Source organism: Harmonia axyridis, chromosome 2 (genome assembly GCF_914767665.1).
Source record: "Harmonia axyridis chromosome 2, icHarAxyr1.1, whole genome shotgun sequence".
NCBI lineage: Eukaryota > Metazoa > Arthropoda > Insecta > Coleoptera > Coccinellidae > Harmonia > Harmonia axyridis.
The window spans coordinates 60,503,253-60,516,666 of NC_059502.1; the positions used below are offsets into that span (position 1 = coordinate 60,503,253).

The window sequence follows — 13,414 nt, forward strand, 5'->3', positions numbered from 1 at the left end:
CATGAGATATCTATAGGAATCTCTTTAACTTATGAACCGTTGAGCTTATACTCAAGTATCGCCATATTGCTGAAATTATCATCAACCAAGCTATCTGATAATGCAATAATATACTGGGTGTGCCGTTTGAAATGAGAAGGTAGTACTCTGTTTCAGGTATAAAAGGAAATTGTATACATTTTCAACACAAAATTATTATTAGTTTTCCATGAACGTCTAATAGGCCATCGCGGTGAAGCACCCTGTACATCATTATCATTTAGCCTTCTGCTTCCACTGAGGGTCATAAATTTCGCCTTACAATAACGAAGAAATAACATTCAATTCAGCAACGAAGCTGCTAATTTGACGTAGAAAATTGGATGTCATTCAAGGTCATGCAACAATTTTACCCTAGTTTGTCTTATCTTCAGACATAACATTTCCGAATTCATTTCAAACATTTTCGTGCTCTTATAATTCTATGCAACGATCAGTTCATCATCGTTGATAACGTTCCTTGATAGTATACCTATTATAGGTCGAGAATAAAGAATAATCAAATTATAACACCGAAGAATGACATAGTATCATTTTTGATGTAACATCAAAAGCTACTCACGTCACAAATTTTCTGAAAGAATCGACATCTGAGTCTCATACATACGCAAAAATATTATTTTCAACTCAAGGGTTTGAAAAGTGTGCGCCTATGGTTTAGGACTGTTTTGCAATTATCTCTGGCCAAGCATTTTTTTAGACTAGTTCAAGTGACTTTGGATATACTATACACCAATATATAATACGTCCAATTCATTATTTCCAATGAAATCTTAAGGATCGCTTTTTTTGCTTTATATTTGAGTTGTTTCCATTCAATTGAGATATTCTCCAGAATAAATCTTATAGACAATACACCTGCTCAATGTATCCTTGACTTTCATGATTCAAATTCACTTTGTTTTGTGATTTTGGTAACATAATATCTTCCTATATAAATAAATGTTAAACTCATGCCTTGAGTAAAGATACCTTTATTATCAGGCTACTATAAAAGCAAATATAATAATGTACTGCACGTCATAGGTGAAATATTTTGAGCAAGTATGAAGTTACTCTCATTATTACTTGTGATTTTTTCACTGCTCGATAGTTATGTTGAATTGGCAGCTGTTCGTGCTGGTGTACTACCACATAATTTGTACGAGTGTGATCCAGTTCAACCGTTAGTAATATTTACATTATTTCAATATTTTTAATTCCTTTTTAAAAACATCGAAATATTGATCCCATTTCCATTCCAGTTTAATCGAAAAAAATTGTTCAATTCCTTTTGAATAATCTAATATTGCTTGAACATATGTGTGCACTTTAGTTGTTTGTAAAATATGCGAAATAACTTATCAAGTAATAAAATTATAATTCCGAGCAGAACTCAAGAAATATCCAAAATTTCAAACATAATTTCGTTATGTTTAGCTTGAAATTCAACATAATTCACTTAACATTTGATGAGTTGTCATAATACCTACTAGTTTCAATTAAAATTTTCGAAATCACCTTATTTTTCATTGAAAACATAATTAGATGGAAGTATAATACGAACAAAATTTCATCTAAATTCTAATATGGGAGGATAAAGTAATGTCAGGTGACTTCTACAGCTTTGAATGTTTCTCTTTATCTCTTATTTATTTCTTTCTGTTTTTGTATTGATTCACTATCCTACGTTCTGTTGAATTTATGGGAATATTCATTCATAATAGTAACCTAAATATTCTTGTAATTTGTTGTCTTTTCCTTCATTATCTATGTGTGTGTTGAGTATTATGAAGGAACCTAATATCTACATATGTAGATATTAGTGAATTCAAATATATATGTATTTGAATTCACGGGTAATTTAATAACTGTTGCTGATGTTGTTCAGTTTTCATCTGTTATAAATACCTACATAGTTGACAATCTTCAAATATCTATGCAAAATTAATTAATCGATTAGTAATAATTTTTCATTTGCAATCTGGGGATTTAATTAGGTACTGCATAAAATAAATGAATTATATTTTTCATCCAGTTTCAAATTATTACTATTGCACTAAATTTCATGAATGATTTCAATATCGATGTGATTGTCTAAATTTGATTCTAGACGAATTAGAATTCTGCAGAAATTTGTACAAAGACCTGGAAGGCCAGGAACAATTGTGAACGAAGCATTTCAGTATCCAAGATTTCCAGACTTATATCCCAGTTCCAGAATAATTACTTGCATAACAGTGAGTATATTATCAAAATATCATCAATTTTTCGGTTCTCGATTCACATTTAACATGAAATGGTCGAATCATTCAATGAATCTCTTTCTGATATGGTCAAATCATACAATAAATCTCTTTCTGTCACCCCAGAGGTTTTCATAATTAAGTTAAATTTCTAAATTCACATAATGAATATAACATTGGCAATCTACTTAAAAAAAGGGCACCTAAAATTGCCGAAACATTTATGATTTTTGTGCATGTTTATGAATGAGCATATGGTACCTATAGGTACCAGAAAAAAGAACACAGCCAACGTTTGATAACTTTATTTCACATAGGCCAACAACCTTGCTTCCTCCGTTTTTTGTCGAAATTCAAGGCTTTATTGTAAGAAAACTAGTTATACATTTATGATTCAAAGTAATTTTTGTCCATCGCTAGCCATTACTTTCCTCCATCTTTCAATTAATCCTGCGTTGAAAAAACTGGACATTTCTTGAAAAGATCCACGAATCGATCCAATTCTTCACTTCTTCATAAGATCAGAAGTGCTGGTCAGCCAGACCGTGTGCCATTGATCAAAACAAGTGATACTCCGAGGGATCAACGTCTGGAGAATACGGCGGGTGGGGTGGGACTTCTCATTTCAACGTTCCAAGTATGTCTTGATCACTTTCGAAACATGGGGTCAACCATCGTCATGCTGTAAAATCACTTCATCATATCTCGCGTTCTCGCGGCCGTTTCTTTTTCAATTCTCGGCTTAAAGGCATTAATTGCGTTCGATAACAATCGCCTGTGATTGTTTCAGTAAGTTTTAACAACTCATAATACACTACGTCGAGCTGCTCCCACCAAATACCATTGTCGCCACGTTTTTACACTAAAAGCGGCCTCACCAAAGGTATTTGAGAGCATTCGATTAACCTCAGCCACAGATTTCTTCATTACAACCTCTCGCAAATGGCGAGAATTTGCTCGTAAGCTGAGATGTTTATTCGAGCATAACTTTATGATGCAGACACAAATCGACTAATATTTCGATGGCGTTATGTTAACAAATACCTAAGCTTATCGTATGACATCTACGATCAATTGATTTCGACTACCATTTATCGCTACAGACATCTATTGCAAAACGTCGGAAGCAAAGTTACTACATTGCATTTCAGGATTTTTGTAATTTCTTCCAATTCAAGCAATCAATTATGGCTCATTTATATTTTATATGTTATTAATAAAAGAAAGGAAATAAGACAATTGACTATATCAAATTCTATTAATTAAAAATGCTTGATGTTTCTTTTACTCGTATTGTATCGTATAATGTAATATCTAAAAAAGAGGTTTTATATCTCCATTTATTTTTTCTATATTCGAGATTATAATCCACAATTTTTTCCTTCATATTTGTGCTCACTATAAACTTTATAGTCTTGTTATTTCTTCTCGATCAATGTAGAAAACAAATTCTAAACCCAGAATAGTTGGAATTGCAAGTCATATTTATTCATTCGATTTTTTATAGGTGGAAGACTTGATCAGGAATGGTAAGGGGGGATATGCAGAAATAGTCGCAGGGGGAATCAACTCAAATTTTGTCAGCATAGTGTTTGAATCACAAGAAGGGGAGGATATATTTTTTGCTGTTACAATTTATGCAACCTATTCCGATCCTGTTCCTACAAATGGATCAGATATTGGGCATGCCACAATAGAACCTTAAAAATTGATGAGAAAATGTCAAAATAACAAATATTTCAATGTGACAAGGCTTCTAATAGTTTTTTGTCCAAAAAGGTTCGCAGTTGTAGTTTGTAAATTTGCTATGAATTATAATAATTATTGAATAATTATATTTTTTTGTAAGTGTATAATGTTTTGTAAATTTCAGGTTTTATCTTTCTATACTTATCAATTACTTATATTTAGTATCTCGTATTACGAAAAATACAGGAATTTTGTCAGTGCAACATAACAGTAAAAATATGTATTACTAATCCAAATTTATTACGAAATGATAAATTTTAACAAAGGGATTAATCAATAATGAAACTCTGATTGAATCGCATTCTCAGGCATATTCTGCAGTTGTATAATATGTATTCATTCTGTAGTTGTAGGTATATGTATTCTTTAAACTGAAAACCGTTGCTGCAAAGTGAAAATGAAAGGAGTATGAAGTTTTTCATACAACATACCTACTTACAACATACGAGAACAATTTCTTATAATGGTTTTTTTTAATTGATTAGTTTTTTCCAAAAATTGACAAATCAGTATATCGATTTGATAAAAATTTTTTACTGTCGGAGGTAGACATTATTAACTCTATCACGTTTTTGGTAATATTAATAATAATAATATTAAAGGTATTCCAAAACATGATTTCGTTATTTTATACAGAATGAGTAAATATAATTTCTGAGAATCAAATCGATTTAAATTAATGAAACGAGCACTCTAAGATTCGAGATAAACACTGACTGCGTCAGGAGCATTCATGCGCTTGTTCCTTCATGCTCCCATTGGAGACCACGGAACTGCTGTAATATACATATTATATAAAATGCTTTTGTGCTCAGATTATGCCCAATAATGAAATCAATCGAAGTATTAGATATCAAACAAACCCTGAAAATTTCAAAAGTCAAGAGTCTTCCATTCAAGAGTTATCGTGTATACGGTCAGAAATAATAGAATTGAATGACGAATTGTCATCAGTGAATCAAACCTTATCGTTCAAAACTTTCCCCAGCTAAAAATTTGAAAATATCGAGAAGAAATGATATAATGTGAAAATTGAATTAATTTCATATGAAATTCTAGGATCTAAATATATTTAAGGAGACGGCACATAAAGAAGAAGAATTCAATATAACTTCAAAATTTCAACTGAAAATAAAAATTTTGTAAATTTGTTCAATAACTTAAAAGCACTCATAGTCATCCATCGGAATTGAATTTGTGATGATAAGAGATGTTTTTCGTTTTATGAAAATTGAATTTGTATATTAAAAAAAAAGTAATAGAAATACTGGCAAATCTTCATATCATTTTTATCAAATAATTGATTATAAAAAGATAACAAATTAAACACCGAGACTCCTCAGAAAATTATCGACAATACTCGTTTCCTCCTTGAGAAGGAAGTACGATAAATATTCATGGACTAATAATGTTTTCACACTTACCAACGAAATATTCTATTTCTGAATTAATTATCATGATACAAATTCAAGCATAACGATCGAGGTGTATAAAAAATATTTTTACATTGATATGTAACGTTGTTACCAATAGGAAACGAATAAGTTTTCAAAATCTGTGATAAACGAAATGAATATTATTTCCATATCAAGAGAATTAATTTCGAATTGAACCTTATTTTTATGAATACTTCTGTTATACAATCATGTATACTTTAACTTGAAATAAATATTTACTTATTAATGCATGATCGATCAGTTCCACCCCTATTGGTGTTGAGACAATGAAAAAATATTCTCCTACCTCTAAACTCAATCCTGGCCTTACATTTGAGTATCTGGAAATGTTTGATTTTCACTACTCAGAACAAGTAGGATGGCATAAGAAACTTTCACAGATTTTCTGAAGGGAAATCCTAAGAAGATATAAGAAACACTACCATTTACATGGATGATAATCCAGATGTTTCTTTCAATCTTTCAATACTTCACTCTGAAATACTGTGTGAATTCGACAGTTGCTGTTTGCTCAGATAATCTCACAAAAAAAAAACAAAGTTGAAAAAAAATAAAAAAATTCATGCTATATGTTCGCGAAATAAAAGACGCAAGCCAAAGATTGAAAGACTCTTAATAGTTGTCCAAAAATTCAAACAGTAAAAAATTGTTACTAACGTACATGGAAGAGAAGGTTAAATATAGGAGAATACTTTGTTCAGCCTATTGGAGGGATCGGAAAATCATTCCAGAGATGTATGGCATTTTGTAAATGGCAAAATGGAACGCAATAACGGAAAAAAGAATTCATCCCTTTACTCCCTTTGTTGAAGGGAAAACTTATTTCAACACATCGGGAATTGGCTCATGCCTGCATGTGAGCATTTTTCTAGTATTATTATTGAATACTCTTTATAGGATATTTTTTCTTAAAATGTCGGAAGAATCTGTCATTTTTGTTTGTACCTCCAATTTAGGAACACCTTGTGTGAAATAACCATTCGAATGTTCATGTCAATGTTATCGAGTGATCAGAAACATAAAATTCTGTTTTCACGGATGAAGGATTCGAAAGATTGGTATTTTTAAAAATTTTTCAATTATTATATATATTTCAGGGATCAGAAAATTATCCCAATAATGTATGGAATTCTTTATATCGAGAAACAGGTCGAAATAAAGGAAAAAAGAATGTATCCCTCGGTTGTGAGAGAAAACTTATTTCAACACATCGGGAATCAGCTCATGTCATGTGAACATTTTTCAATTATTACTGTTATATACTGTTTATGGGACTTCATTTCTCAAAGTGTCCGAAGAATCTGTCATTTAAGTTCAGAAACACTTCGAATAAAATATCCATTCGAATGTTCATGTCAACGTTATTATGTGTTCAGAAACATGAATTCTATTTTCTCTGAAGGAGGGTTCGAAAGAACGGTATTTTTCAATTGTTGAACAGTTCATTAGTTGATAAACATTATGTATGTTCAATCAGTCCCACCTATTGGGGTGGAGACAATGAAAAAAAATTCTCCTACCTTTACACTCAATCCTGGCAAATTTTTCCCCTTGCATTTGAGTAACTGGAATTGTTCGATTCGATTGTTAATCCGACCATGGAACAAGTAGGATGACATAAGTAACTGTCACAGATTTTCGGAAGGGAAAGCCTAAGAAGATTTTATATACATTACCATTTACATGGATGATAATCCAGATGTTTCTTTTTATACTTTTTTTTTCTGGAATACTGTTTCAATTCAATAGTTGCTGTCCACTCAAATGTTCTCACGAAAACACAGATTGAAAATTTTAAAAAATCCATGGAATAATCGCGATCTAAAAGAAGTTAGCCAACGATTGAAGGGATGTTATTCGTTGTTCTGAAATTCAAGTAGTGAAAAATCGTTAGGTTCATACGTACAGGTAAGAGGTTAATTATAGAAGAATGCTTTGTTCAGTCAAAAGAAACTATTATGGGGCCTATTGGAGAAATCAGAAAATTACCTCGTTTTTCCAATATGATACCGAATGAGATCTACCTTTGCCTCGATTTAAGAAAATACTTGAAGATTACCTTGTGTCGAAATGTATTTATAGTTTGATTGATTTTTTAGGGTAACTTTAGAGATATTTTGTTATTTCTTTCGTTTTGGTGAATTTGTTGAGTCTCATTTTGATTTCATTAGTAGAATAAAGTTCTGTTCTTGTTCTATTGTTCAATTTGACCATTCCTTATGCAATGCTTTGTAATATTGTAGCTGAGGAAAATAAAAATTATTATTATATTATTATTATTACCCCAGAGGTTCTTGTATATCGCGAAACAGGTCAAAATAATGGAAAAAATAATTTATCCGTATTTTCTGTGGACACGTTTCAAGTATTATTATTTTATACTGTTTAAAGATTTTTTTTGTTAGAATTTCCGAAGAATCTGTCATTTTCGTTTGTACCTCTAATATAGGAATACCCTGTATAAAATAACCATTCAAATGTTCATGTCAATGTCATCATGTGATCAAAAACATAGAATTATGTTTTCACTAAAAGGGGGTTCAAAAGATTGGTATTTTATAAATTTTTCAATTATTTTACAGTTCATTAGTTGATAAAATTTATGCATATTCGATCAGTTTTACCCCTATTGAGGTTGAAACAATGAATAAGAATTCTCCTATTTCTAAACTCAATCCTGGCCAATTTTTCCCGTATGAGGGTATCTGGAATTGTTTGATTTTTACACGTTAATCCGACCATTACACGGAACAAGTCGAATGGCATAGGTAACTAACAGAATTTCGGAAGGGAAAGCCAAAGAAGATTTAAGAAAGATTAACATTTACATGGATTATAATCCAGATGTTTCTGTTGATACTTTTTTTCTCTTGAAATACTGTTTTGATTCGACAGTTGCTGTCTGCTCAAATATTCTCAAAAAAACAAAGATTGAAAATTTGAAAAAATCCGTGGAATGATCGCGGAATAAAAGAAGCTACTAACTATTGAAGGACTGCGTTATTTTGTTATCCAAGAATTCAAACACTGAAAAATCGTTACGAAGGTACAGGTAAGAGTCAAAAAAACTATCACTGACGTCTATTGGTGGGATTAGAAAATTATCCCAGAGATGTATGGAATTTTGTAAATCGCTAAACGGGTAGAAATAACGGAAAAAAATGTATCCCTGTGTTATGAGGGAAAACTTATTTCAACAGTTCGAGAAATGGCTCATGTCTTCTGTGAGTATTACTAGTATTACTATTTTATACTGTTTATAGGACTTTTTTTCTTAAAATGTCCGAAGGCCATATCATTTTCGTTTTTAACTCCAATTTAGGAATCCCTTTTATAAAATAAAGATTCGAATGTTCATGTGAATGTCATCATGTGATCAAAAACAAAGAATTTTATTTTCACTAATCCAGGGTTCAAAATATTGGTATTTTTATAAATTTTCAAATTATTATACAGTTCATTAGTTGTTGAAAATTATATATGTTCGATCAGTTCCACCCCTATTGAGGTTCAGACAATTAATTAAAATTCTCCTAACTCTGAACTTCATCCTGGCCAATTTTTCGCCCTTGTATTTGAGTATCAGGAATTGTTTGATTTTCTCTGAAAGCTTTTATCCCACCACTACACAGAATAAGTAGAATGGCATAGGTAATTGTCACATATTTTCTGGAGGGAAATCCTAAGCATATTTTAGAAGCATTACCATCCACATGGATAATAATCCAGAATTTCTTTTTTCTGTTTGAATTCGACGGTTGCTGTTGGCTCAGATATTCTTACAAAAACAAAGATTTGAAATTTCAAAAAATCCATAGAATGATCGCGGAATAAAAGAAGCTAGCCAAAGATTGGAAGACTCTTAAAAGTTGTTCAAAAATTCAAACACTGAAATATTGTTGCGTATCGTACATGGAAAATATAGGATAATGCTTTGTTCGGCCTATTGGAGGGATCGGAAAATCATTCCAGGGATGTATGGAATTTTGTGAATAGCGAAACGGGCCGTAATAACGGAAAAAAGAATTTTTTCCTTTGTTTTTAGGGAAAACTTACTTCAACATACCGGGAATTGGCTTATGTCTTCTGTGAGATCGTTTCAAGTATAATTATTTTAATTATACTCTTCATAGGATATTTTTCCTTAAAATGTCCGAAGAATATGTAATTTTCGTTAGTACCTCCAATTTAGGAACACCTTGTATAAAATAACCTTTCTAGTTTCATTGAACAAGGGTTCGAAAGGTATTTTTAAATTATTTTACAGTTCATTAGTTGATAAAAATTAAGTTTGTTCGATCAGTTCCACCCCTATTGAGGTTGAAACAATGAATAAAAATTCTCCTACCTCTAAACTCAATCCTGGCCAATTTTTCCCCCTTGCATTTGGGTATCTGGAATTGTTTGATTTTCACGGAAAGCGACATGATATCGCGGCCACGCTCGCGCGTTCACTACAACCGCGCTGCGACTCGGTCCCGAATACTTGTTGATCTGGCCTACTCCGCGTCGCGATGCCGCAGGCGCCTGCGGCCGTCCAGAAGCGGGAAACGGGATAATGGAAGGATGTAGCGGGACTTGACGTATTCCACCTGAACAGAAGAGGGTGGTAACTCGGTTAGAATCCCTCTCGGAATATCTTTTCAATTGAGTGGGGAAGTTTTTATTCCCTTTTCTTCTTCGATTGTTAGTATATCCAAAGTCGCTTGGAGGAAGTCAGAATATTTCGTCTTTATTGCCTAACAATACTTTCAAATAAACTCCGGTATTTAGCGGATCGTCTCTGGAACAAGAATATGTCGATTTTGTTGTTTCTATTGGCTAAAATATTCCACGTTCTGCAAGGTGCCGATTTGGTTACTTACCACCTATGTTACCGTTTTTTTCCACAATTTGAGGCTTTATTGTAATATTTTTTCAATTGAGTGGGCAAGTTTTTATTCCCTTTTCTTCTTCGATTGTTAGTACATATATCCAAAGTTGCTTGGAGGAAGTCAGAATATTTCGTTTTTATTGCCTAACAGTACTTTCAAATAAACTCCGGTATTTAGCGGATCGTCTCTGGAACCAGAATGTGTCGATTTGGTTGTTTCTATTGGCTAAAAAAATCCACGTTCCGCAAGGTGCCGATTTGGTAACTTACCACCTATGTTACCGTTTTTTCCACAATTTGAGGCTTTATTGTAATATCTTTTCAGTTGAATGGGGGAGTTTTTATTCCCTTTTCTCCTTCGATTGTTAGTATATCCAAAGTTGCTTGGAGGAAGTCAGAATATTTCGTTTTTATTGCCTAACAGTACTTTCAAATAAACTCCGGTATTTAGCGGATCGTCTCTGGAACCAGAATGTGTCGATTTGGTTGTTTCTATTGGCTAAAAAAATCCACGTTCCGCAAGGTGCCGATTTGGTAACTTACCACCTATGTTACCGTTTTTTCCACAATTTGAGGCTTTATTGTAATATCTTTTCAGTTGAATGGGGGAGTTTTTATTCCCTTTTCTCCTTCGATTGTTAGTATATTCAAAGACGCTTGGAGGAAGTCAGAATATTTCGTTTTTATTGCCTAACAGTACTTTCAAATAAACACCGATATTTAGCGGATCGTCTCTGGAACCAGAATGTCTCGATTTGGTTGTTTCTATTGGCTAAAATATTCCACGTTCCGCAAGGTGCCGATTTGATTACTTACCACCTATGTTACCGTTTTTTCCACAATTTGAGGCTTTATTGTAATATCTTTTCAGTTGAATGGGGGAGTTTTTATTCCCTTTTCTCCTTCGATTGTTAGTATATCCAAAGTTGCTTGGAGGAAGTCAGAATATTTCGTCTTTATTGCCTAACACTACTTTCAAATAAACTCCGGTATTTAGCGGATCGTCTCTGGAACCAGAATGTGTCGATTTGGTTGTTTCTATTGGCTAAAAAATTCCACGTTCCGCAAGGTGCCTATTTGGTTACTTACCACCTATGTTACCGTTTTTTTCCACAATTTGAGGCTTTATTGTAATATCTTTTCAGTTGAATGGGGGAGTTTTTATTCCCTTTTCTCCTTCGATTGTTAGTATATCCAAAGTTGCTTGGAGGAAGTCAGAATATTTCGTCTTTATTGCCTAACACTACTTTCAAATAAACTCCGGTATTTAGCGGATCGTCTCTGGAACCAGAATGTGTCGATTTGGTTGTTTCTATTGGCTAAAAAATTCCACGTTCCGCAAGGTGCCTATTTGGTTACTTACCACCTATGTTACCGTTTTTTTCCACAATTTGAGGCTTTATTGTAATATCTTTTCAGTTGAATGGGGGAGTTTTTATTCCCTTTTCTCCTTCGATTGTTAGTATATCCAAAGTTGCTTGGAGGAAGTCAGAATATTTCGTCTTTATTGCCTAACACTACTTTCAAATAAACTCCGGTATTTAGCGGATCGTCTCTGGAACCAGAATGTGTCGATTTGGTTGTTTCTATTGGCTAAAAAAATCCACGTTCCGCAAGGTGCCTATTTGGATACTTACCACCTATGTTACCGTTTTTTTCCACAATTTGAGGCTTTATTGTAATATCTTTTCAATTGGATGGGGGAGTTTTTATTCCCTTTTCTCCTTCGATTGTTAGTATATCCAAAGTTGCTTGGAGGAAGTCAGAATATTTCGTCTTTATTGCCTAACACTACTTTCAAATAAACTCCGGTATTTAGCGCATCGTCTCTGGAACCAGAATGTGTCGATTTGGTTGTTTCTATTGGCTGAAAAATTCCACCTTCCGCAAGGGGCTGATTTGGTTATTTACCACTTATGTTACCGTTTTTTTCCGCAGTTTGAGTCTTTATTGTGAAAAACTGGTTATACATTTATGATTCGAAGTATTGTAGAAACGGGTGTTTTTTTTCGAAGTATATAACCTTATGTTGGCATTACTGTTCAAGATGGCGACCGATTTAACAGCTGACTCTGACAAGTGATTCATTCTCAGTTTGGTTTGGCAATTCATCATGAATAGACTCATGCTTGAACAACGCTTGCAAATAGTGCAATTTTATTTCGAAAATAATGATTCTGTGCGGAATACGTATCGCGCACTACGTCCATTTTATTTTGTTTAGCGATGAAGCCACTTCTGGTTGCATAGCTACGTCGAGAAACAAAACGCATTTGATTCGTACGCTGCTCGCAAGATGGGAGATAGTAGTGGCCAGCGATGTAAAGGATGTTTTTTTTAGAGCTATAGAACTTTAAATTGCAATAAAACAACGATGGATTATTCGATTGACATGAATTTTATTTATCCGCAAGATAATCTTGTGGTATTATATTTTAAATATGATTTCTGGCATATGACCGCCTCGGCTGGCTCGGATGTAGTCCTATCTGGATGTCCAATTTTCGATGACTTTTTCCAACATTTGTGGCCGTATATCGGCAATAACATGGCGAATGTTGTCTTCCAAATGGTCAAGAGTTTGTGGCTTATCCGCATAGACCAATGACTTTACATAGCCCCACAGAAAGTAGTCTAGCGGTGTTAAATCACAAGATCTTAGAGGCCAATTCACAGGTCCAAAACGTGAAATCAGGCAGTCACCAAACGTGTCTTTCAATAAATCGATTGTGGCACGAGCTGTGTGACATGTTGCGCCGTCTTGTTGTAACCACAGCTCCTGGACATCATGGTTGTTCAATTCAGGAATGAAAAAGTTAGTAATCATGGCTCTATACCTTTCACCATTGACTGTAACATTCTGGGCATCATCGTTTTTGAAGAAGTGCGGAGTGATTCCACCAGCCCATAAAGCGCACCAAACAGTCAGTTTTTCTGGATGTAATGGTGTTTCGACATACACTTGAGGATTAGCTCCACTCCAACTGCGGCAGTTTTGTTTGTTGACATAGCCATTCAACCAGAAGTGCGCTTCATCGCTAAACAAAATGAAATGGACGTAGTGCACGATA

At 33.4% G+C, this 13,414-nt stretch overlaps 2 protein-coding genes across 7 annotated transcripts in view; one reads left to right on the forward strand and one right to left on the reverse strand.

Moving 5' to 3' along the window:
- The window catches only part of LOC123673941 (otoferlin-like), a 218,658-nt gene extending 208,705 nt beyond the window's left edge, over window positions 1-9,953 (reverse strand). For 5 of the 6 annotated variants that reach the window (XM_045608715.1, XM_045608718.1, XM_045608716.1 and 2 more), the window contains exon 1: window positions 9,819-9,953. In XM_045608715.1, coding sequence (XP_045464671.1) covers window positions 9,819-9,897 — 79 coding nt within the window. In that variant the 5' untranslated portion in view covers window positions 9,898-9,953. Of the gene's footprint in view, window positions 1-5,756; window positions 5,769-9,818 lie in introns of those variants that run through there. The other variant, XM_045608719.1, reaches the window with a different exon arrangement.
- On the forward strand, window positions 1,044-4,117 carry LOC123673945. The gene is made up of 3 exons (XM_045608725.1): window positions 1,044-1,204; window positions 2,132-2,258; window positions 3,772-4,117. Exons 1-3 carry the CDS (start codon window positions 1,086-1,088, stop codon window positions 3,967-3,969), a joined length of 444 nt encoding a protein of 147 aa, XP_045464681.1. The 5' UTR covers window positions 1,044-1,085; the 3' UTR covers window positions 3,970-4,117.
- Window positions 9,954-13,414: the final 3,461 nt, after the last annotated feature.